Raw genomic sequence first — 22,861 nt, 5'->3', positions numbered from 1 at the left:
CCACCACTATATTTTTCAGTGGGGATGGTGTGTTCAGAGTAATGTGCAGTGTTAGTTCTCTGCCACACATAGTGTTTTGCATTTTGGCCAAAAGGTTTCTTCCACATGTTTGCTGTGTCCCCAACATGGCAAAATGAGCTGTGGATCTCTGCAGTTCATCCAGAGTCACCATGGGCCTCTTGGCTGCATCTCTGATCAGTGCTCTCCTTGTTCAGCCTGTAAGTTTAAGTGGATGGCCTTGTCTTGGTAGGTTAACAGTTGTGTCGTACTCTTTCTATTTCCGGATGATGGATTGAACAGTTCTCCGTGAGATGTTCAAAGCTTGGGAAATCTTTTTATAGCCTAAGTCTGCTTTAAACGTCTCCACAACTTTATCCCTGACCTGTCTGGTGTGTTCCTTGGACTTCATGATGCTGTTTACTACCCAATATTCTCTTAACCAACCTCTGAGGCTGTCATGGAGCAGCATGGGGCTGAATACGTTTCTTACCGCACTTTTCAGTTTTCTATTTGTAAAAAATGTTTTAAGTCATGTATAATTTTCTTTCACATCACAATTGTATACCACTTTGTGTTGGTCTTTCACATAAAATTTCAATAAAATATATTTAAATATATTTAAAATTATTAAAATATTTTAAACGTTCAAGGGGTATGAATACTTTTACAAGCCACTGTAACTGTACTGTGTGTGTGTGTGTGTGTGTGTGTGTGTGTGTGTGTGTGTGTGTGTATAGGTACAGTATATGTGTGTTTTCATAAGCCACTTCTTGTTCTGTGATTAGTCTTTGGTTCTGTATAATAGAATAATCCACCACCTCCCTCTTGTTGATCTGGTGGACCAGACATGATGAAGGAAACCAGACACACAGGATCCAGACCGTTTGTTTTCATCACAGTGTTTGTGTGAGGAGCTCTGAATGAACACACATCGTGCCAGCTGGTCTGGAAGCTTCTAGGTTATTTGAGTCGAGAGGAGGAGGCTGCCAAACAGCTTGTTCATCATAGCTGAGAGCTTTTCGACACCTTTTACTGGTCTGGGTCTCATTCAGAGACCCTCGCAGCTCTGTATCTGCTTCACAAGACCATGTCTTAGGGACAGCCTGAAAGAAATGCAGTCTTCAAAAGCTGGAGCTGAAAGAAGACAGGAGGTCCAGCAGGGAGTTCCTGGAAGGACAGAAGGCTCCTAATAAAAAAAGCATAGACAGAAGTGTTGGGACCCACAGCCATGGTTACAACGTGAAAGGCCAGTACAGACTTTCCTGGAACTTTCAAAATAAATTGCATTAACTTACTGCCGGCACAGCCAGGAAATGGGGTAACTGCGAACTTCCTGTGACGTCACTGTCCAAATAAAAGCACCGCTCTTGCTACATCCTGTCTCTTCCACGCCGGTGATCATCGGGATAGGAGGGGAAACAGTGCGCCAATGTCTCTTTGCTGGCAAAAAGACATAAACTCTTCAAACTGGATCCAAGGGTGTCATAAGATCACGCGCTCCTATGCACAAAGTTATGGATGAATTACTGTTTGTGTATCCGGTGTATTCATTAATAAAAAGGGGAAATTAAGGTATAAGCATTGCTTACTTTCTCTCTGAGGCCTGCAGAAGCAAACTGTGTCCCAGAGAAGTCCCCAGTAGAGACACTGTCTCTACAAGCCGAGTCTGAGAGGCCAACAACAGGAGTCGCATCCCGTGGTAACGTGCAGTGTGGTCAGCGGACAGAACGAGCCATCTTCCAGCCGCAGCTCCAGAGGTTAGCTGGAAGCTATGGAAAATAATGAAGTTTATCACAATATGCTAATATTTTGAGAAGGACCTGTATGTGCAGAGTTTATGCTGTTCAATAATGTCCTTTCTATTTTGTCCTGTGTTTTGTGTAAGACCACAAACTGAAAATGAATTAACTTTGCAGTTAATTTTAGTATCTGACGTAATTTTGATGCATGTATCCATTCAGAAACTTTATAGTTTTATGTTTTGAAAGAATAGGATTTTTGCCAGATTAAATCCCAAAATTTAGTCTAATCCACCCTGCCATAAAGGGGGAGTGAACCAAAAGTCAAATTGCAATAATTACCCTCAGGAGGTGTAGCAATTTTCTTTTTCCTTTGCATTTTTAAACAAAATTCCCTTAAAGGTTAAGAGTAGTGTCTAATCACTAGTTCCTCCAAAGAAATGTGAAAAATTAATGCTAAAATCACAAAATATCCTTAGAGAAAGGAATAGCATTGTAACACTTAGAGCATAGTGTTGTCACAAGATACAGGTTGAATGATCAACGTTTGTGCCCATTTTACAATCATCTGTTTTTGCTGTTCAATAATGTCAGAGCTCATCTCACACCTTTCTATTTTGTCCTAATACTATCGCCTTACTGGGCTGGTATTCACAGGACAACCCTTAACAGACCGAAATATTATTTGATAAAATATTAAAATATTAATATTAAATACTATTCTCAGATTCATAATCACAACAAAAGTAACAACAGATCCAATCCAGTTTGTGAACATAAAACTTTGTACTAAGAACAAGAAGCATTAAGTCACGCCTGCATTTGAGAGGGACTTTGACATCCTTATGACTTGGAATAAGAGAACCTGATCTCTGGAGCAGATCCAGGTGAAATACACACTCTAGGGCTGCTTGACCTTTTGGGAGGCAGAGCTAGATTCCTTTGGCCTGGGTGGTCCTCGTGATACTTCTCTGTCTTCTGTTCCTACTCGGGTCCTCATCAAGCTTCTCTTATCTTGTGCAACACTTGTAAATACTTGTATTTAAAGGGATTCACTTACAGTTAGCCTGAGATTGACAGAAATCCAGCACACACACCAAAGAGATAAGAACTACTTACGTTGCATCTTAAGCCCCTGAAAATGTTTGTCCAAGGTACACCATGAAGATCTAAGGAGAAGAATTATAGCTTTACTTATGTTGGGAAAAACATTTAGAACCCATTTCTAAACGAGTTAAGATTCCAAGATTATCAGTTCAACCCAGAAACAGCCATGGCTCAGGAATACCATGAACTAGAAGCTGTGGGAGATGTATTGTGACTGTCCACCATGAAACCAGTTTCACATCACCAGGAACTGAGAGGGTTTAAGAACACAGGACCAAATTCTTGCAGTGGAAACTTGTATTAAATTGTTCCAACTGGAAAATGATCCCAAATGTACTTTAAATATGGCTTTGGATTGGTGCACGGCCGTGGCGCAGGGGTCAAACATGCAACCCATATAGGCTTCAGTCCTCATCGTGGGTTTGATTATGCTTTGATCCTACATTTCAATGATCTCTTCCGTTTCTGCTGAGGAGAGAAAATATCAGCCAGAATGATGCTGGAAGCCTTCTGGTGAGGTGGAGATGAAAGCTTGCTGCGAAACGTCTAACCAAATATTTCTGGGTTGTATGTATATATTTGAGCTTGTGTGTACTCATTTGACTTGCTGAGGATCACTGTAGGGTTGCAGCATTGTGTGGTAATTTCCTGTGTGAATTCAACACGGACAGGAGCTTTCCTGCTTTTTCAAACGGAGCTTCTTTAGAACTGTAGACCAACATTTTGAGTTTATCTGTCGGCCATGTCCAATTCCTGAATGCTGTCCTTGTTCTAGAATCCATTTCTCCTCTCATCCTAAACCTTCCTTTGATTTTTTTTTTTTTTACATTTTGCTTTGTGTGAGAGGTGAAAGTTCTTGAGAAGGAAAGAAATTAAAGTTAATAATTTCCCTTTCCTTGTTTTCAAACATGTTGCCTGTCAAAGGGAAATATTTTATACAAAGTCAGGTGACTTGGAAGGACTTGTCAAGTGTAGCTTTCAGACATGAATAGCCACCACAGTGTGGAGCATGTTGCCTTTATTAACACAGATCTAACTGACCCAGATGTTACTCAGATTAGTTTGGTTTGTTGTTGAACGTTTTGTTGTAAAGCTCATCAGTATGCTCACCATGTCATTTTTACAGTGTTCAACAAATTATTTACAGCCTGGTACTATTTAGCAAGGACACATATCCTTTATTTTTGGATGATCGTTTTGAAGGAGACCATCAGTGACACCCTTTACATGCTTGTAAAGGGTCAGTGCTGTATCTAAGTGTATGTGTGAATGGAAAGTTGAGTGGAAGGAAAAATCTAACATATTGTAACAAATGTCATCTGTAACAGACTAGGTCAGGTTGGTTCTGACGTCTTCAGAAGAGATAAAGGTCCATCACAAAGAGGAGAAAATGTTTCTGGCTAGAAGCTGAAGTCTAACTCAAGGTGACCAACAGAAACCAAGAAGTCAAAGTGTGGATTCAGTTCAACTCTGTACTGATCATGAATAAATTATGGGTAATTTCAAAAGCTGAGTCCTTAACAAGCAGAATGAGATCACTGACTTTAAGGACATATCTGACATGTTTTCACTTGCATCCTAATAAGACCTTCACCATTACTGCTTCCCAGTCATAAACATTTGGACATGGTTTAATAACTTTATGGTCAAAGCTTATTTCAGTTGAATCTGATATCATGATGAAGGCCTGTTGCACATGTCTGCAGAAGGTCAGATCTCCAAGGGTCTCCATCTACATTTGAAGGAAAAACAAACACCCAGACAACATGTATGAGACAAAAATTCAGCTTTTATTGTTGGGATGTTACCAGAGTTATATGCATTGTCTGACAACAGGTATCAACTACAGAATATTACAGCGATTTTGTTTTCTTTCTCCTGTTGTTGCCTTTTGGTCCAGTAAGATTTCTGTGGCAGATTATCTGCTCCAACACTGAGACACATGCACATCATTCACCTGAAAACAGCTGAGTAAGACAACAGTCAAAGAGACCCGACGGTATGAAGAGAACACATCCATACAGTATTACTACGGTCATTATAAGGCTAGATTTACTGTACAACTATGCACCAAAAGATTCTAAATAAAGAGAGCACCATATTTACAACTTTATGTACATTTGGTTCTTCAGCAAACCTCCAACAAAACTACAAATCTTTTTTTTTTTTTTTTTTTTTTGCTGAAAGCAGAAACTGCAGAAGTGTGGAAGAAAATGTGAAGCTAACGAAGTTTCTGTACAGATAGCTGCAACACAATGCCCTAAAACATGGCTGCTCCCTGCCGACTCTCACCTGGCAGATTTTCTTTAATACGCCAGCAAAGAAACAAAAACTAAAAACCAAAAAGCAGACGTCTCACAAAATGTTCATGTTTAAAAAATACACTTTTAATCTTCAGAACGCTGTATGTACAGAACACATGACTCAGCAGCTGAATGAACAGTGAGCTTTGGGAGGCGGAGAAAACGAACACCAATCAGCTTATTTTTCCAATGTTGGTCAGCAGTAAGATTTTCATGCAGGAATATCCAAACAATGTTGGGCTTTTTTTCAAATGTTTCTTTTAGAAGGTGCTGCTTCAGAAGCCAGAAATGGCCATCCACTCATGTTCATGGACCTCCCAATAATTTATCTGAGTAAGGACTCAACAACTGCAATCATTTTCAAAAACAAGGACTGAGTGCATGTTTTAATTTCTGGGCCAGATATATACATACACCCAGCTAGAACCTGGACCGAGGCCAAGGCCTCTAACTGCTAGTGATCCTGATTTTTTCTCAACCATAAACACAGCAGAACTCACTGGTCCAAACCACCAACCGGTACTGATTCTGCCAAGAACAGCAGTCAGATATCCAGCAGAACATTTGGAAAGACCTCTAGAAGAGACATTTAACTAAATATGAATGGGGGTGTATATTGTACTCTATTGAAGACCAATTTAAACCAGTTCTTGTTTTTAAAGCTTCCTGCAGCTGTATAATCCTCCCAGCCTGCAGAATGGGTGGGTCTGATTCTAAGAGATCATTAAAAGCCCCAAAATAAATAATATTCATGCTCATGTGTGTAGAGCTTTGTGATCAGAGCTTTAAAGGTGTGCAGACATGGCTCCTCTGACAGGAGGAAGAGGCGGCCAGCACGTGCTACAGATTGTCAGAGTGCATCGTGAATTTGAGACGGTATCAGAAGCGGAAGCAATCCTCCACAGAGATGATTCATGGTGGTTGTGATGAAGATCACACAAATCAGGAGCAAAGGTGCTCCTAGAGCCCCCTGATGCTCCACACCAACCAGTGTTTGGACAAAAAGATCATGTGGGGACAATGAAGAAATTCCCCAGAAAAGAATTTTTTTTAATGGAAGGAATCTAAATGTCACAGTAAAAAATCTTTTTATCCAGCAGCTTTAAAATGACCATCATTTGCTTTCCTATTAAACATGCAAACCTGAAGGACCTGTCTGCTTCCAGCCCAGCCAGCCTTGGACTTTCCTCCACCTCTCTTGTAACACACTTGTCTCCAGCTCATGTGTTACCTTTATTGGGCCAAATATTTCAGTATTAATTACGGAACATTGGTGTGTTTATGTAATTTATGGCCTTACATCTGAGGAGGCTTTTCCACCAAAACCAGGCCCACTGTTACACAAGTGCTACTGCTGGCTTGGCACCAGTTCCTCCAGTTTTCACCTACAAAAACCACAAACTGGTGGTTTATTGGTTCTGTCTTGGCACCAACTCTTAGCTGGGTCAGGAGAAAGAGCAGCTTTGTTCAGGAGAAGGCGGGTTCACAGGGATGAAAACCCAATCAAATGTTCCCAGAACCACATTTTCAAACTTCTGAGTTTCTTCCTGAAATTCAACTTGATTACAGATTAAAACAATGAAACCAGTAAGTTACTGTCTGCAATCCGCCTCCTCTTCTCAGACTGAATCCATCTCTGCACTCAGAGCCACTGCTTACGGTTCCTGTTTGCTGGGCGCTTAGATGTTGGTTGTAGGGTTCTGTCATGTCAGTGTGCTGTCAGATACTGGACCAGAACAACTTATTCTGATGTTGGAGTGTCTCCTAGTAAATCACATGACCTGGACTCAGGAGTTCATTTTATGGGATCTGGTTTTACTCTACAGGTGGTATCCCCCAAAGCTGTAAAACCCAAATAACCTCTTTGTTTAGAGATCCTTCCTCTGTTCCAAGTGTTGTCTGCAGACAACCTCAGTGGATTTAATGTGTCAGACCATCTGTGAAAAGGAAGGAAAATACATGGGCTTCATTTGTTTTATATACATACAAATCTGAACGGTAGGGCAAAGAACATTCAGACCTGTGTAAACACTATGATGCCCCTAAATAAAATCCAGTGAAACCCAATGCCGATCAGTCCAGCTCTGTGTGATCAGATTATAACCCCAGCCGTTCTGAATCTGGCCTCAGAGGTTTGTTGGAGAACATCAGAATACAAACAGCACCATGAAGGCCAAGGAACACAGCAGTGAGGTGAGGGAGGAAGATGTGGAGATGTTTAAAGCAGGGTTAGGTTCTAAAAACAATATTCCAAGTTTTAAACATCTTCCAGAGCTCTGTTCAATCCATCATCTGAACATAGAGAGGATGGACCAGGAGACCTGAGATTGGGATGGAGGTTCACCTTCCAGCAGGTCAACCACCCTAAACATACAGCCAGAGATAAAATGGGATGGTTTAGTTCAAAGCAGATTCATCTGTTAGAATGGCCTAGTCAAAGAGTCTCCGTTCCAGTGTCTCGATCCAATCTGACTGAACTCCAGCTGTTTCAGTCTGCAGATGCTCAAAGCTGATAGACATTCCCCAAAAGACCGGCAGCCAAAGGCGGCTCTACAAAGTATTGACTAACTGGGGCGTGAATATGACTTCACACCACACTTTTCAGATTTCAGAAAAACAAAATGAAAACCATGAATCATTTTCATTTCACTTCTGCTCTACTTTCTGTTGGTCCGTCACATTAAATCCAATGAAAACACTGAGGTTTATGCCTGGAATGGGACAACTGTGGAAAAGTTGAAGGAGTGTAAATACTTTGTAAGGTGCTGTATGCTGGTTATCACAGCCACGTCTTCTTCACATCTCGGTTGGACCAACAACTAAATGAAGGGTAGAAGGGCTGACAGAGTAGGAAGTCCAAGGCTGCAGTGTGTTCTCTCTTCTTAACTATATTTATAGTTTGGTCTGTCTGGGAAACTATTCAGTGATATAAAAGTAAATCTTTGAGATACCTGACCTAGAACCTGACTCAGAACTCTTTGTGAAATTAACACAAATTCAGTTATACATTTTGCACCATTCCCAGTTAATGTTCTTATATGACTCAGGCTTCAAAAGCTGATTTTCCACCCACATTAGCAGATACCTTCCATATTTATGTTCAACAATACACCATTTCAACTGTATGAAGCTCTCTCTGGGGTCCCTGTCGTGTTTAAAGGTCATTGTAAAAAAGCTTTGTTTAGTAGTTTTAGTTCTTTATCAATATGGACTCCCTTCTACTCGGCTTGACATTCAGGTGAAGAACGTTAAAGTGCAGTTGGGTTAAAAAAAACCAAATGAAAATGGGAGAAGGTATCTTCCTACAAACAAGCGGCTAAAAGGAGTTGTTTAAAAGGTCAGAGAAGGTAGAAGGAGGAGGGAGCCATGTCTGGTGGTCCTCAGATGACCTGGCAGCAGCTAGCTGGAGCTGAGGTACACAGCAGACCATCTCTGGAGCCCCGCCGGATGTTGACAGAGATGGTCTTCTCACACAGAGGTAGTTGCAGAACACCGTTTTTCAGGGCGTTCATGTTGCTGTGAAGGTCCCTGCTGCCGGGCCCTGTTTGCAGGCCTTTCAGTACCGCTTTCTGGTGGAGATGCAGTACAGCGTGAGAGCGAGGAAGGCCGGTGTTGGTAGTGGTGGGGGTGAGGGTGATGGAGTCCAGGCTCTCGGTGGAGCCGATGCAGATCCTCCACGCTGATTTCTCCTGGACTTTCACACCTCGAGGGTCTATGATGACCTTGGCCCCTCCTGCTCGTCCCTCCCGCATGCTGCGGTGCTGCTGCAGCTGGGAGCTGAGGCAAAGGCTCATCAGCTTCAGACTCTCCACTAGCTCAGTGCCGCGGCTCGCTGTGCGGGAGGGTCGGGACGCCATGCTGAGGGATGGCTTCGTAGAGCTACTGTTGCTACAACAACTCGAGGGGCGGTCCTGTCCTTGGTTACCTCCTCCTGCCCTCCCACTCCCACCTCCACCGCCACCACCTTCTCTTTCTCCATTACCACCAGCACCAGGACTGCCTTTGTCAGGGCCAGAGGAGCTGCCTCCCTCAGAGGGGGGTTTCCCCTGCCCAGAGCTGCTGCCTCCCCCATTTCCCCCCTCGCTGCCAGGTGGCCCCTCGCTGCTGTCCCTCCGGTTCCAGCTGTAGGTGAAACCTGAGTCCTTGTCCAGACGTCTCCTATGGCTCTCTGAGTCGTCGTCGCTCGTCTCCGAGCTGGAACATGACGACCCCCTTCCCTGGCTCTTACGCCTGTGGTAGCGCTTCTGCGTGGGCCCTGGGGATGCCCCAGAGCTCAGGCCGCCAGCAGTCCCAGCAATGTTCATCTTGAGTCGGCTGAGTTTGGGTGGAAGGCCCTCCTCCATCTCAAAGTCGTCGTCTGACTCGCCCTCCTCTTCAAAGATCTGGTTGAGCACCGGGGCACTCTTCCTAGAGGTGAGGCGGTTGGTGATGGAAGGGGGCTTACGCCGCAGGATCACTTGGGTCGGGAGGGTAGAAGGGTCCTGCTCTTCCTCCTCCTCTTCATCCTCCTCCACTCTAACACCCACAGAGAACATAATTGACTAGTTAAAAGAGGATCAAAGAGCAACAACAGAAGTGATTACATAGTATTATCAAATCATCTGATCAACAGACAGTCTAGAGTTTATTTTAGAAACAGTTTTTATGTTTTTAATTCTTCTAGAGCTGAAGCCAGAATAATAATCAGACCTGAACAGACAGATTCTCTGCTTGGCTGCTGTTGTGGAGGGACCTGGAGCTCTGAAGGACCCAGGAGAAGGAGCAGGGCCAGAAGCCGTTGCCCAGGGTCCCTGTGGTGAACACACAACACAGGAGAAGCATTGTAGGTAACACCACAAAGCTGCACACACACACTATGACATGTACACACAGGAAGCATCACAACACACACGATCTTATTTACCCAGTCAGTAAAAAAAAAAATAATCAAGAAATCATAGAAAACAACAGAGGGAACACACATAGGGTCCACACAAAACACACTGCATAGCAGCTTCACCTGGACGTTCAGATGAATAAAGTAAAAAACCTTGGTGTTATTTTTGACCAGGATATGTCATTTAAATCCTATATTAAACAGGTTTCTATGATTTCCTCCTTTCACCTATGGAACATTGTCAAAATTAGAAATATCCTGTCCAGGAGTGACGCTGAAAAACTAGTCCATGCATTTGTTACTTCAAGGCTGGACTATTGTAATTCTTTACTATCAGGATGTCCACAAAATGCAGTTAAAAGCCTTCAGCTGATTCAAAATGCTGCAGCAAGAGTTCTGATGAAAATTAAAAAGAGAGATCATATTTCTCCTACTTTAGCTTCCCTTCATTGGCTCCCTGTTAAATCCAGAATAGAATTTAAAATTCTCCTCCTCACATATAAAGCCCTTAATGATCTAGCTCCATCATACATCAGAGATCTGATTGTTCCATATGTTCCTAACAGAGCACTTCGTTCTCAGACTGCAGGTTTACTGGTGGTTCCTAGAGTCTCTAGAAGTAGAATGGGAGGCAGATCCTTTAGTTATCAGGCTCCTCTCCTGTGGAACCAGCTCCCAGCTTTAATCCGTGAGGCAGACACCCTGTCTACTTTTAAGGCTAAGCTTAAAACTTTCCTTTTTGATCTAGCTTATAGTTAGAGTGGCTTAGGTTATCCTGACCTATCTCTGTAGTTATGCTGCTATAGGCTTAGGCTGCTGGAGGACATAATGACCACTTCCACTCTCTCTGCCACATTCTCATACTACTCTCCAATTTTGCAGTATTATTATGCTATTATTTCAGCTTTTAAATCTATGTTCTCTCTCTGTTTTTTTCTCTTCCAAGAAGCTACACCTGGCCAGGCTCTGTACAAAAAGCAAATTAAGGAGCTATTGCTCCGACAATCTTTGCTATGTACTATGATTTGCAGATCAGATTTCTATCCTGTATCACTAAAGAAGCTACTACTGCCATTACTCTACTCCAGGGATACTTTCACATAGAAAGTATCCCTGGATCAGTGCTTCTGAGTTCTTTTGTGTCTCTGCTCTGTCTTCTTAAACCCCCAGTCGATAATGGCAGGTAGTCGCTCACACTGAGCCTGGTTCTGATTTTTGTGGAGGTTTCTTCCTGTTAAAAGGAAATTTTTCCTCTCCGCTGTTACTTCATGAATGCTTAATATACAAGCAACTGTCCACTGTCTCTACATGCTCATCCAGGAGGAGTGAATGCTGCAAGTCCCAGACTGGATACAATCTGCTGGGTTTCCTTATATAGAAAAACTTTATTGTCCAAAGGAAATTTGTCTTGGATACAAACACTGACTGCAGCACAATGCAACATTCATAGACATTACATAACATTCACTCATATCCACTTCCCCCTCAACATATTGCACAATGCAAATACTAAATGTATAAGATCAAAAGGAAACAAATATAAACAATAAAAAAAACACATGAAATTATTAAAAGTACTATTAACCATTATCTGTACCTGTAACCAATTTGAATAGTAAACTGAATTTGACTGCATTGTTTGATACCGAGAATTAACTGGGATGTATGCAGCTGACTTCAAATCTGTCTGCATAATTGGATTAAATTGACTTTATATTTCTGTGTATGAACTGGATCTGTGTGCCTTTTAAGTGCCTCGAGACAAAGTTTTTTGTGGATTGGCTCCATATTAATAAGCTAAATTAAATTGAACCCACTTAGGACTCACACACATAAACAGTAACACTGGGCTTTATGAAGCAGATATGTGAGCCTAATTCTTATGTTTTTTAATGGATCAAGGCTTAGGTTTCCTGACCAATATCATCAGAACCAGGATGAAACTATGAGAGCACATCAGCTTGACGGCACCAGCTGGCCATTATAGAGACATGGTTGCATTCAGAGCAGGTCCATACGGAGCTGCAGCTGTGGAAATCCAACCAGCCAGCAGTAAACCATCACATTTGAAGTCTTGTCCTCCAAGATCAGTCACATTTAAAACTACTTTCCCATTTTTAACAGTACCACAGCACATGTCCACTCATTAGGAGGTGGAATAATGATGTTGGGATGTTTTCCCCCTGATCATTTTATCTTTGGGCTGACATGTTTGGATGCACTGTTTGTAGCTGAAGGTAAAATCTGGCCTTCTCATGGTGAAACACTTCAATCACTTCTGCACATGTGAGGTGAAATGTGATAAAACCTGAGCTGAGTCGGTGACTGAAATCTCCTCCCGTCGGCCCAGGTCCATCATGCCTTTAGAGCGATGCCCGTTGAGCAAGTTCTCTGCACTTCGAGCAGGGGACTGGGGGCCTCCAGCGTGCGAGATAGGTGAAGAAGCCAACGTGTCCTCTATATCCTGATGCATGTCCATTCTGGTTGGCCAGGACTGCCTGCAGAGACGAGAGAGATGGCATGGTTCCATCAAGTCAATGAATTTGGTGAGAGGAACCTGACCAGGAACACAAACCACACTCCTGCCACTCAGTGACAGCATGAATGATGCCAGACACCATCTGCACTGTTTGACTTTCTGAAGTGGACTAATAAACAGCAGCTGAGAATATCGCATCGGTGGCCTTCTGGATTACTCAAATACCTTCAAACACGTTAAATCAGCGAAACAGAGGAAACTGTTAAAAACTGTTTGACATGTTAAGATCCTGCACCAAATACTGCTCATCAGCGTAGAGCGCTATGACTGTGGAGGGCAGTGAGCAGCAGATATCCAGCAGTAGGTTCAGCTGTCAGTCATATTCAGAGCCTTACACACAAGATTGTCAAATTAAACCACAGACTTCAGGGGTTTTTATTGAGATTTTATGTGATAGACCAACACGTTCTCTAATGTTTTCTAACAAACCAAAATAGAACAGCTGGGTTTATAATTTGCTTATACAGAACTGGACCGATTGGAGACTTCTGAAGGCTATGGATTGCACTCCATTGTGTTTAGGGGGATCGGAACAAGAGGAACCGAATAGATATTCACACCAACCCTTCAGAATATTATTTGTACAACATTTTGAAAACCATGTATCATTTTCCTTACAGCTGACATTTATTCAAAGCTTGTTGATGGTCTGTAAAATAAGTCAATTAAACAAACTAAAGACTGTTTCAAAAATGACAAAATGTGCATAGATGTCTGAATATCTCTATAAGGCTCTTTATAAATCTGATCAAACCTGGTATACAGCTGCTGTCACAGCTACAGTATTGCTCTAAATAAATGTAGCACACATCAACACCAGGGGAGGAAACAAGTAAAACGTCCAGCAGCAGGAGCATCAAGGTGGTGAATGCGTACATCACAAGTCAATGAACAGAAGGAGCCCTACACCCACCCTGTGCTGTGTGGAAGCTAATGCCCCATCACACTGTTACTCCTACTGCCATAGGAAGACATAACGGTACAGGAGAATAATGCTCTGACATCGCCTTACTACGCCTTTAATTCTGTAGCATACACAGCTTCATCAACAGATAAGCCAGACTGCAGCTGATTTATGTGGACTGGTCAGAAACATCCAGTGCTGCTGTGAACAACCACTGAACTCAGCATGCTGGCTGCATGAAAATGAAAGTTAGACTAATGGTTGAACCTACAGGGGTTGGACAATGAAACTGAAACACCTGGTTTTAGACCACAATAATTTATTAGTATGATGTAGGGCCTCCTTTTGCGGCCAATACAGCGTCAATTCATCTTGGGAATGACATATAAAAGTCCTGCACAGTGGTCAGAGGGATTTTAAGCCATTCTTCTTGCAGGATAGTGGCCAGGTCACTACGTGATACTGGTGGAGGAAAACGTTTCCTGACTCGCTCCTCCAAAACACCCCAAAGTGGCTCAATAATATTTAGATCTGGTGACTGTGCAGGCCATGGGAGATGTTCAACTTCACTTTCATGTTCATCAAACCAATCTTTCACCAGTCTTGCTGTGTGTATTGGTGCATTGTCATCCAGATACACGGCACCGCCTTCAGGATACAATGTTTGAACCATTGGATGCACATGGTCCTCAAGAATGGTTCGATCACTGAGTGATCAAAGGTTTGGCTATAGCAGCCCGGCCGTGTATATTGACCCCGTGGAGCTCCTGATGGATAGTTCTGGTGGAAACAGGAGAGTTGAGGTGCACATTTAATTCTCCCGTGATTTGGGCAGCCATGGTTTTATGTTTTTTGGATACAATCCGGGTTAGCACCCGAACATCCCTTTCAGACAGCTTCCTCTTGCGTCCACAGTTAATCCTGTTGGATGTGGTTCGTCCTTCTTGGTGGTATGCTGACATTACCCTGGATACCGTGGCTCTTGATACATCACAAAGACTTGCTGTTTTGGTCACAGATGCGCCAGCAAGACGTGCACCAACAATTTGTCCTCTTTTGAACTCTGGTATGTCACCCATAATGTTGTGTGCATTTCAATATTTTGAGCTAAACTGTGCTCTTACCCTGCTAATTGAACCTTCAAACTCTGTTCTTACTGGTGCAATGTGCAATCAATGAAGACTGGCTACCAGGCTGGTCCAATTTAGCCATGAAACCTCCCACACTAAAATGACAGATGTTTCAGTTTCATTGTCCAACCCCTGTACTTTCAGCATGATTCAGCCAATAATTATCTGATCACCTTGGGGCGCTCATAAAGCAATGAAATTCTTATGGTCAGAGAGGAAACAGTGTGGCAAGTTAAAGGACTCCACCCGTCATTCTTATTAAGGCAGTGCTGTCTGAAAAGTTGAAAGGGACATATGCTTTTAAATCCTTTCCTTTCCCCCTTAAACCACTCAGTTGTAGTCTATATAAAGTGAAACTGGAATGCTTTGGTCTGAATTCCTTGTTTAATAATTCCTTGTTGATGTTTATTCTGGATTTCTAAAATGTTTCAAAATCAAAACAATTAATAAATATTATAACTCCATTTTATCTTTGGTAATCATTATAGTAAATTATTTCAATCTAATAATAATGTTGCTTTACTGTTTTAAATAAAAGCAATTAGATCATGCTTTAGATTTGTTTGAAACACCTAAACTCCCAACAGAACCTTGTCAGTTCTGTTTAATTTGCCCTTAGTGCTCAGTCGTTCTGTATGAAAGGAAAATGCTTCCATTTTAGATACAAGAACCACAGCACACACCTGCAGATGTCAGTGTGGTGTTTAGCTAGGTCACTGTTGCTATGTACACAGCACTGGAAAATCTGATCACACACGCGTCCTCCTCTGGTGTGTTAAACCAGATATGGAGTTAATTGCTTGGGAGTTCCCAGATTCCCCATAGTGCACCTGAGCATCCAAGTCAGGATGTCAGTAAACAGCTGCTTTAAACCTTTAAAGTCTTCCAGCTTTGTTGAGTGAAGAAAGAATACAGAGGGAGCTGAGTGAGTGTGTCCCGTAACGTCTCTCCTCCCTTTATAACCAGAGAATCAATGCTGGCAAGGAACCCTGGAGCAAATATTTGAACTGCTGAGCAATGAACTGAACAAGAACGCATCTTCTTAGTTTATAGCAGCATAGCTAACACTGCTGGGAGCAGAGAGGAATGTCAGAATTAACAGACGGTGGTAAAAATGACAGAAACCGATGATGAGACACAGATAACGGTTGAGACTTGAAGGATCTTTTTATAGTTCAGAGCATTTCCTCTCATCCAGTTCCCCTGATTCCCACAGGTGAAGGCTTGGACATCACACTCAGTCTCATATAACTGGGACTGGGATCTGTAGAGCAGTGGACCGTGATAGGTCAATTTTACTCCAAACTTTATTATAACAATGACAGTGAAATGTAGTTACTAAAGGTACATGATTTCTACTTTAGTCGCAGTGTATAGTGCATTACCTGAAGTGGGCCTTGATGTTGCTGGGGCTGGAGGAGCGTGTCTGGACCTCCTTCTCCTGCTTCTCCCTCAGGATCCTCTCTGCTAACAGGTAGTATGTTGCTGAGATGTGGTTGTATTTGTTGGTCTCCAGGGCCCTGAAACAACAGAGAAATGATGAGGCTGCAGGACAAACAGGACGTGTCCTGCTCACACTATCTGCTAACAGTAATACTAAAAATAATAAATTAATTTTCTAAGACGCCAGCCAACGTTCTTTGTTTCGGTCACCACACGGAACCTTCACAACGTGGTGAACAACTGTGAACATTAGTTTTCAAGCAGCCTCTAACAGGTTTTCTTCCAGGATGCTCCTGAATTTACCTCTATCCATCACCCCATCAACTGAGCAGCTACTGGAGAACAACATCTCCACAGCATGATGCTGCCACCACCCTGCTGTGTATATAACCTGATGTGCAGTGTTTTGCATAAAATTCAAAGTTACATTTTGGTCTCCTCTAATCAGAGCACCTTCTTCCACAGGAGTGGCCAGAGATTAAACAGTAAGAAGTTCTGTTTCCTTTAACAAGGATGTTATTGTGTTTTTTGTAAGGTGGAATCATCAGAAATATGTGAGCTTTGCTTTTTGTATTGAATCACTGAAATAAATTAGCCTTCCAATAAATACTGTCTTCAGGTAGAGCTCACTGATGCCAGAAATATTGTGGTGTTTTTATATCAAGATGGCTTGTTACACCCCTAGCTGTTGTGACTGATTATATCCAATAAAACACACACTGCAGTATGTTTGCTATGTAGCCAATAATGGATCCCTATACTAATGATAACGCCGCTGTTTTATGACATTCATATAAAGAGTAATAAAAACAATGATAAATAGAAGAGCTTTATAGGTCACTCAGAGCGAAATGAAACTTACTCGACTATAGTCTCTCTGTCAGCGATGTCTCCCAGCACCATGCGCTGGATGATACTGTTGTGCTCCTCCTCTGATAGATTCTTGTGGGAGACCAGGGGAGTGCTGTACTTGGTGGCTGGCGAGGGGTCCACCCCCTGCAGCCAGGTGTGGCTCTCAATCTCCTCCAGTGATGCCCGGCGCTTGGGGTCCCTCTGCAGCATGCGGTCTATTAGACTGGAATAAGATGGAGAGGAGAGTTAGAGATGAAGACTCTGAAAATCAGAAAGGGACGCGGGGCCATCTGAATGCTTGGACATGTTACAGTCTGCAGGTCGAAATGTTCTTAGAGGTTTCATAATACTTTCTTATGTGATGCAAGTTTAAATATAACATTTATTTAGGTACTCTGGCTTCTTTTAGCAGTGCATTCATTGGAGGAAAGAGTTTCCATTTTATGCTGATGAGGATGAGGTGTGCCTGGCCTGGACAACGCTGCTCAACGCGGTGATAAGATCTGACATTCAGGGCCAGGCAGGGACACATTTAGTGCTGTTAATTGGAGAAACATTGATCCTTATGTCTTTTAGGTTGCACTCTGCAAACACATGGAAGAAGTAAGTGTACGGTGTGTTATGTTGACAGACAGTGGGAGATGTTGGCTTTGATGATGCTAAACTGAAGCTGGTGGGCAGGTGGCACTGTAAGCTGAGATCGAACTTCCACAGGATCAGATGGGATATAGGACCAGGGAAAAAAAACTTTAGGTATCAACTTGTTTTCTACTGTTGTTGTACAGTGGTAAACAAACACTCCCAAATATGACTGAAGGTTCCCAGTAATTACTCATATAGAGCTAACAACATCTGTACACAGACTGACCCAAACTGTGGGCACTAAAATCAAAGCAACCTGCACACAGCCTTCATTTTAGCTTCACTACGTTACTTCTTCTAACTCTACCTAATCTCCCAGCATATATGCATCACAGTGTGGGACAGACCACACTAATGGATGCTACAGGCTACAATGTTGCGTAGAACTATACGGTGCTGCCTGTCAGTCATGCTGGGGATTAGCCTAGCTAATTAGCCTCCAGCAGGAGCTAGCATACCTACACATGTATAATCATGCAAGATACGGTCATATGTTCGTTTTAGATTCCGGATTGTTTTGATTCTCTTGGTTAATGCCAAAGATGAGCCAGAGCTTCTCCTGATCGTGGTCAACCTGTAGCTGAGGTGATACTAAAGAGGCAACCCAGAATACTAAGTGGTGAACCTCAGGTCTGTTCTACTGCCATTTGATTTTTAAGCCAATAATATTAACAACGTACGTGCACACATTTCAGCTTCTATAATGGAAAATAAGGCGTGGAGCAGCCAACACCACTGACCGAACATCTCTTTTTGCTTTCTGTTCATCATGTAAACAAAAAGTTAACTCTGGATTGCAGTCTAGCCAACACAGCAGCTGTTCACAACAACATACCCAAACAACACATTATAAGAACAATTCACACATTAGCATTAATAATCACAGTTGAATTTTTACTTTTAGATATTTTATATTTCATTGTGATCTGCAGAGTGACCCAGTCATTAGGACTGTTGCCTTGCAGCCAGAAGGTCTTCGGTTTGAATCCCACTCTGGGGTCTTTCTGTATAGAGTTTGTCTGTTCTCCCTGTGCATGGGTGGGCTCTCCCCAGGTTCTCCAGCTTCCCCCCAGTCCAAAAACCAGTATGTTAGGTAGGGCTGGGACTTTAATGCATTCACTTCTATTAATAAATTACAGAAAAAAATATTTAGTGAATGCAGAACATAATAAACTACAAGCTACGTATCGCTCCCCTAGCTTGTTTGTCATTTAATGACAGGGTAATGTAATGAATTTCTATAGATCTTTTCCTACTACACAAAGTGCTTTACGCTAGAGCCACATTCACCCAGTCGCACTCACAAACACACACATTCACACACCAATTGATGGCAACCTGAGGTTAAGTGCCTAACTAGATCTTCATGGTTGGATGAACCACTGAATACAAGCCACAACATTCCAGTTTAAATTTACAATCAAGGTAGAATTTGTTGTACATCTACATGTATATGTCGATTTATTTTGGTCATTTGTTTGTGCCAAAGAAATGACCCTCCCTAGTTGATAAAAACTGACTATTAATTATTATGAAAGCTCTAATTAATTAGATTAATTTTGTCATTTGTATCCTAACACTGTCCAGTTCCAAGCATTCAAAAACATGGCGGTGTTCAGTGTTCAGGCCCAACAGTGCTAATGGGCCATCTCTATTCTATCAGCATTGCTGATGATTTGTATAAATGGAGCTGCTGTCTACACTCACATCTTCCATCCATCAGAACAAGTCTTCCAGAACAGGCTAATAGCATCCTCCTCTAAGCTCATGTCCTTTTATGATGTAACAACTCGTCTTCCCAACAGGCAGCTGTCCTTTCTCACGTTGTTCTCTTCCTGTCCGCCTTCTCAGAGGGAGAAGCGCAGTACTGCTGACACTCACACCTCAGGTAACACACAGGCAAGTGTAAAATCCCGAGATCCCACATTTTCTGAGGGAGGTGCGTGAGATGCCATTGAGCCATGAGCAACAAGAAAACAGGCTTAACCTCTTAAACCCTTTTAGAGAATTATGCTCCAAAATGAATTAAATCTATCTCAGGAACGACAAGGCTTATTTCAAAGGTTCTGGTATAACAATAAAGAGAATATTGCAGAGGTCTAAAAAGGAAGTTACTGAGTGAGAGTAAATGAATGTGGTACACAGCAGAAAAGAAACAAAACACATTTCAGCCTAAAGTACCTCTTTCTAATCTGAATATTCTTTTGAAAGTATGTAGCAAACCACAATGGCATCTGAACATTAGTTGTACCAAAATCCATGAGAAAAAAAAGTGAAGCATAGACGTTTTAGAGACGTATGAGTTGATAAAGGTCCAGACAAACCATCTAAATGAGCCATTTCTGAACCATATGTGCCATTTGAGATCTCTTGAGTTTTTTTTTTCCCACTTATATCTCACAATCGATGGGTATTCCATCTAATAATTGTTTTAGAAGTTTGTATGGAAGAATCCACCAAACATGTATTTACCTTTTCAAAAAAAAAGAAAAACATACACAAAGGAGTTAATATTCATCTCCAAAAGGGGCAGATTTATCAACAATAAAATTAAAATAGAGTTATAGAAAAGTGAAAATGTAAAAAAACAACACTAATCTTTCAGAGAAAGAGATGAACACAGCTAGAAGCGAAGGCAGGGAGCAACCAATGATCTTTTCTGCTGTGGTCACCCTCTGTAGGGCTTTCTCCTCAGCTGCTATGCAGCAGCATACCAAGCTGCTAAGCAGTATGGCAACGTACTTCCTGAAATCTCTTATCTGCAGGTATGTGAAGAAGTCACTTCCTGGTAACTTGTATGTTTGTCATATTTGGTTGAAAGAAGCAAAGACATGGTCTCAGTATAAATCACTGATTGTCAAGAGTCTTGTCTGTCTCCTAAGTCTAAATATACTGTCCAGAGTAGATCGTTCAAAACATGGATTGTTTGCAATGCGCATACCTAAGGATAAAGACTTCAAATAAAGCGTAATTCGATCTGTTTAAAAATACGTATGGTACTATGTATTAACATGTTTTCATTGTATAGAGATTTATCAATAGGCAGTGGAGGTAACAGTATAGCATCTACAGTAGGGCTGATATGCTTCCTGCTCCAGTTGCACCCACTTAAGGGGTTCGCCAGTGTCAGCTAGCCAGTATGTCATGAATTTTATATGGAAAGCCAAATAATAGAACAGGAAGTTAGGCAGAGCTAGCCCTCCCTCCTTTTAGAGTTGCAAAGGTGTTTCCAAGGTGGTGACAGAATCTGGTTGGTAAGAACATGAGCAACAGGATTGACATACAGTAATTTAACCATTAAAATAAAGTTTTCCCCCAATTTAAATCTTCAATATTTTGAACAAATAAGGCCATTTAATCTGGTCAAATGCCTTGTTGGCATCGAGTGCTAAAACTGCCAATTCTTCTTTAGGTTTGCCAGTAGAGTAAAATATATTAAGTAACCGTCTATGATTGAAAGACAAATTTCTCTGGGGTATAAATCCGGTTTGAACCGGGTGTAGTAGCCGTGTTAAAAAGGGGTTTAATCTGTTGGTCAATATTTTAGAGAATATTTTCCCATCTAGATTTAGTAAAGAAATGGCACCATAAAGGCCAACCTTTTCAGTGTTCCTGGCCTTGTTTTATGCAGGTATGGACATAAAATCTCCTACATTTCTTATAGAATTTGCTAGAGATAATGAAATTTATCTTTCAAATGGGTCTTCTGCAAAAATACGATATCCGGTGTCCATGTTTTAAGATGAGGAAGGACCTTGCCTCTTTAGTGGGTTGTTTAAACCTCACACATTCCAGCTAGCAAAGATTATATTTCTACCGCTCTGTATATTTACATTATTCTGAATAGGCATATCAAAGGAAAGTAAGGAATTTTATTATCAGACTGTCAGTATTTAAAACAAAGAAACAGCTTGACATGGGACCCACCCTCTCCTCCCCGCAAACTCCCCCAATAAGTATTGAAAAGAACAGATTTACATTAATAAACGTAGGTCTAGCCGCTTTAATAAACAAACAGCTGTTTATCTTTGTTTTTCTGAAATGTTTTTTCTTTTTCCGCATTCTTTGTAAAGAACTTTGGTTGCCTAGTCGGCAGTTTTGAAAGGGCTAGACAAATAAATAAAAATTAAAATGAAATGAATACATCCTTGTTAAACCAGTTTAGTCAGTGTGCGCTAAGTGCACTTCTACAGAGTAAAGGGCCTCTTTTGGCCCTTTACTAATTTCAGACCATTAAGAGCTTTAAAAACAATAAAAGTTTCAAATCTATTCTAATACGGACAGACGGCCAGTGAAGGGAGCCTGGGGTTGATGTCTGGATGTGTCAGTTAAAAGATGTGAAGCCTGTTGAGGGATGACTGATAAACACTGACATAAAGAACATTACAGTAATCAAGTCTTGAGCTGATAAAAACATGTAAAGCCTTCTCAAGATGAGCATGGTTAAAAAGGAATCAACTTAAGCTAAAAGATGAAAGCGGTAAAAGCTCAATTTGACAACTGAATCAACTTGTTTGTTGAATTTAAAATTCTTATCAAAAACACACCCAAATTTGTTACATTGTCACAAAATTTCTAATTCAGGGCACTGAGGTCAATGGTGGCATTCTCACCACACCAAATGTATTTGGTCTTTTGTTCATTGAAAAAGAGGATATTTTGGTTTAACCACAGTTTTACTGCAAAGCCATCATCAAGGAGGGAGTATTGAATGAAACACAGGTAAATCTCAAGACCATCTGTCTAGCAGTGGAAAGGCAGGCGGTGCCGAGGTATAATCGCTCTGAGTGGAAGCAGATAGAGGGAGAAATGGAAGTGGACTAAGAATGGAACCCTGTGGCACCCCACATGACAAAGGAGCACTGGCGTGGGATACGTTGTCAACTGTGAAGGAGCTGTCAGTCCAACATAGTGGCTTAAGCGAGACAGAAGGACAGAATGATCGACAGTATCAAAGGCTGCCATGAGGTCCAGCAGCACCAGGACAACAGGACAACTATCATCAACGGACATAGCAATGTCATTATATACTTTTAGTAAAGCAGACTCTGTGTTATGCCGTTGTTTGAAGCCAGACTGAAATGTACCTAAAATACAATTGTCTTCTAAAAATGGCTGCTGTTGGGTAAAAAGATATTTTCTAAAACTTTAGAAAAGAAGGGCAATGGCCAATAGGCAGTTGGCATAATTTCTGAACTAAGACAGGAGATAATGAAAGACAGGAGAGTAGGACCAGTTATAAAAAAAAACATTTTAACAACTTAGTAGGAAGAACATCATAAGGGCAATTAGTAGTTCTCATGTATTGCACACTTTTGTTCAAATA

At 41.6% G+C, this 22,861-nt stretch overlaps 1 protein-coding gene across 2 annotated transcripts in view; it reads right to left on the bottom strand.

Annotated features, from left to right (window-relative positions):
* Positions 1-4,615: 4,615 nt before the first annotated feature.
* Positions 4,616-22,861, bottom strand: part of snrka (SNF related kinase a) — a 30,960-nt gene continuing 12,714 nt past the window's right edge. For both annotated transcript variants that reach the window (XM_047361033.1, XM_047361034.1), the window contains 5 exons: positions 16,904-17,116; positions 15,984-16,118; positions 12,334-12,523; positions 9,839-9,939; positions 4,616-9,664 (listed from right to left, as the gene is read on the bottom strand). In XM_047361033.1, the coding sequence (XP_047216989.1) occupies positions 8,530-9,664; positions 9,839-9,939; positions 12,334-12,523; positions 15,984-16,118; positions 16,904-17,116 (1,774 nt within the window). In that variant the 3' untranslated portion in view covers positions 4,616-8,529. The remainder of the gene's footprint in view (positions 9,665-9,838; positions 9,940-12,333; positions 12,524-15,983; positions 16,119-16,903; positions 17,117-22,861) is intronic.

This window comes from Girardinichthys multiradiatus, chromosome 3 (genome assembly GCF_021462225.1).
Source record: "Girardinichthys multiradiatus isolate DD_20200921_A chromosome 3, DD_fGirMul_XY1, whole genome shotgun sequence".
NCBI lineage: Eukaryota > Metazoa > Chordata > Actinopteri > Cyprinodontiformes > Goodeidae > Girardinichthys > Girardinichthys multiradiatus.
This window is presented reverse-complemented; position numbering and strand designations above follow the sequence as displayed.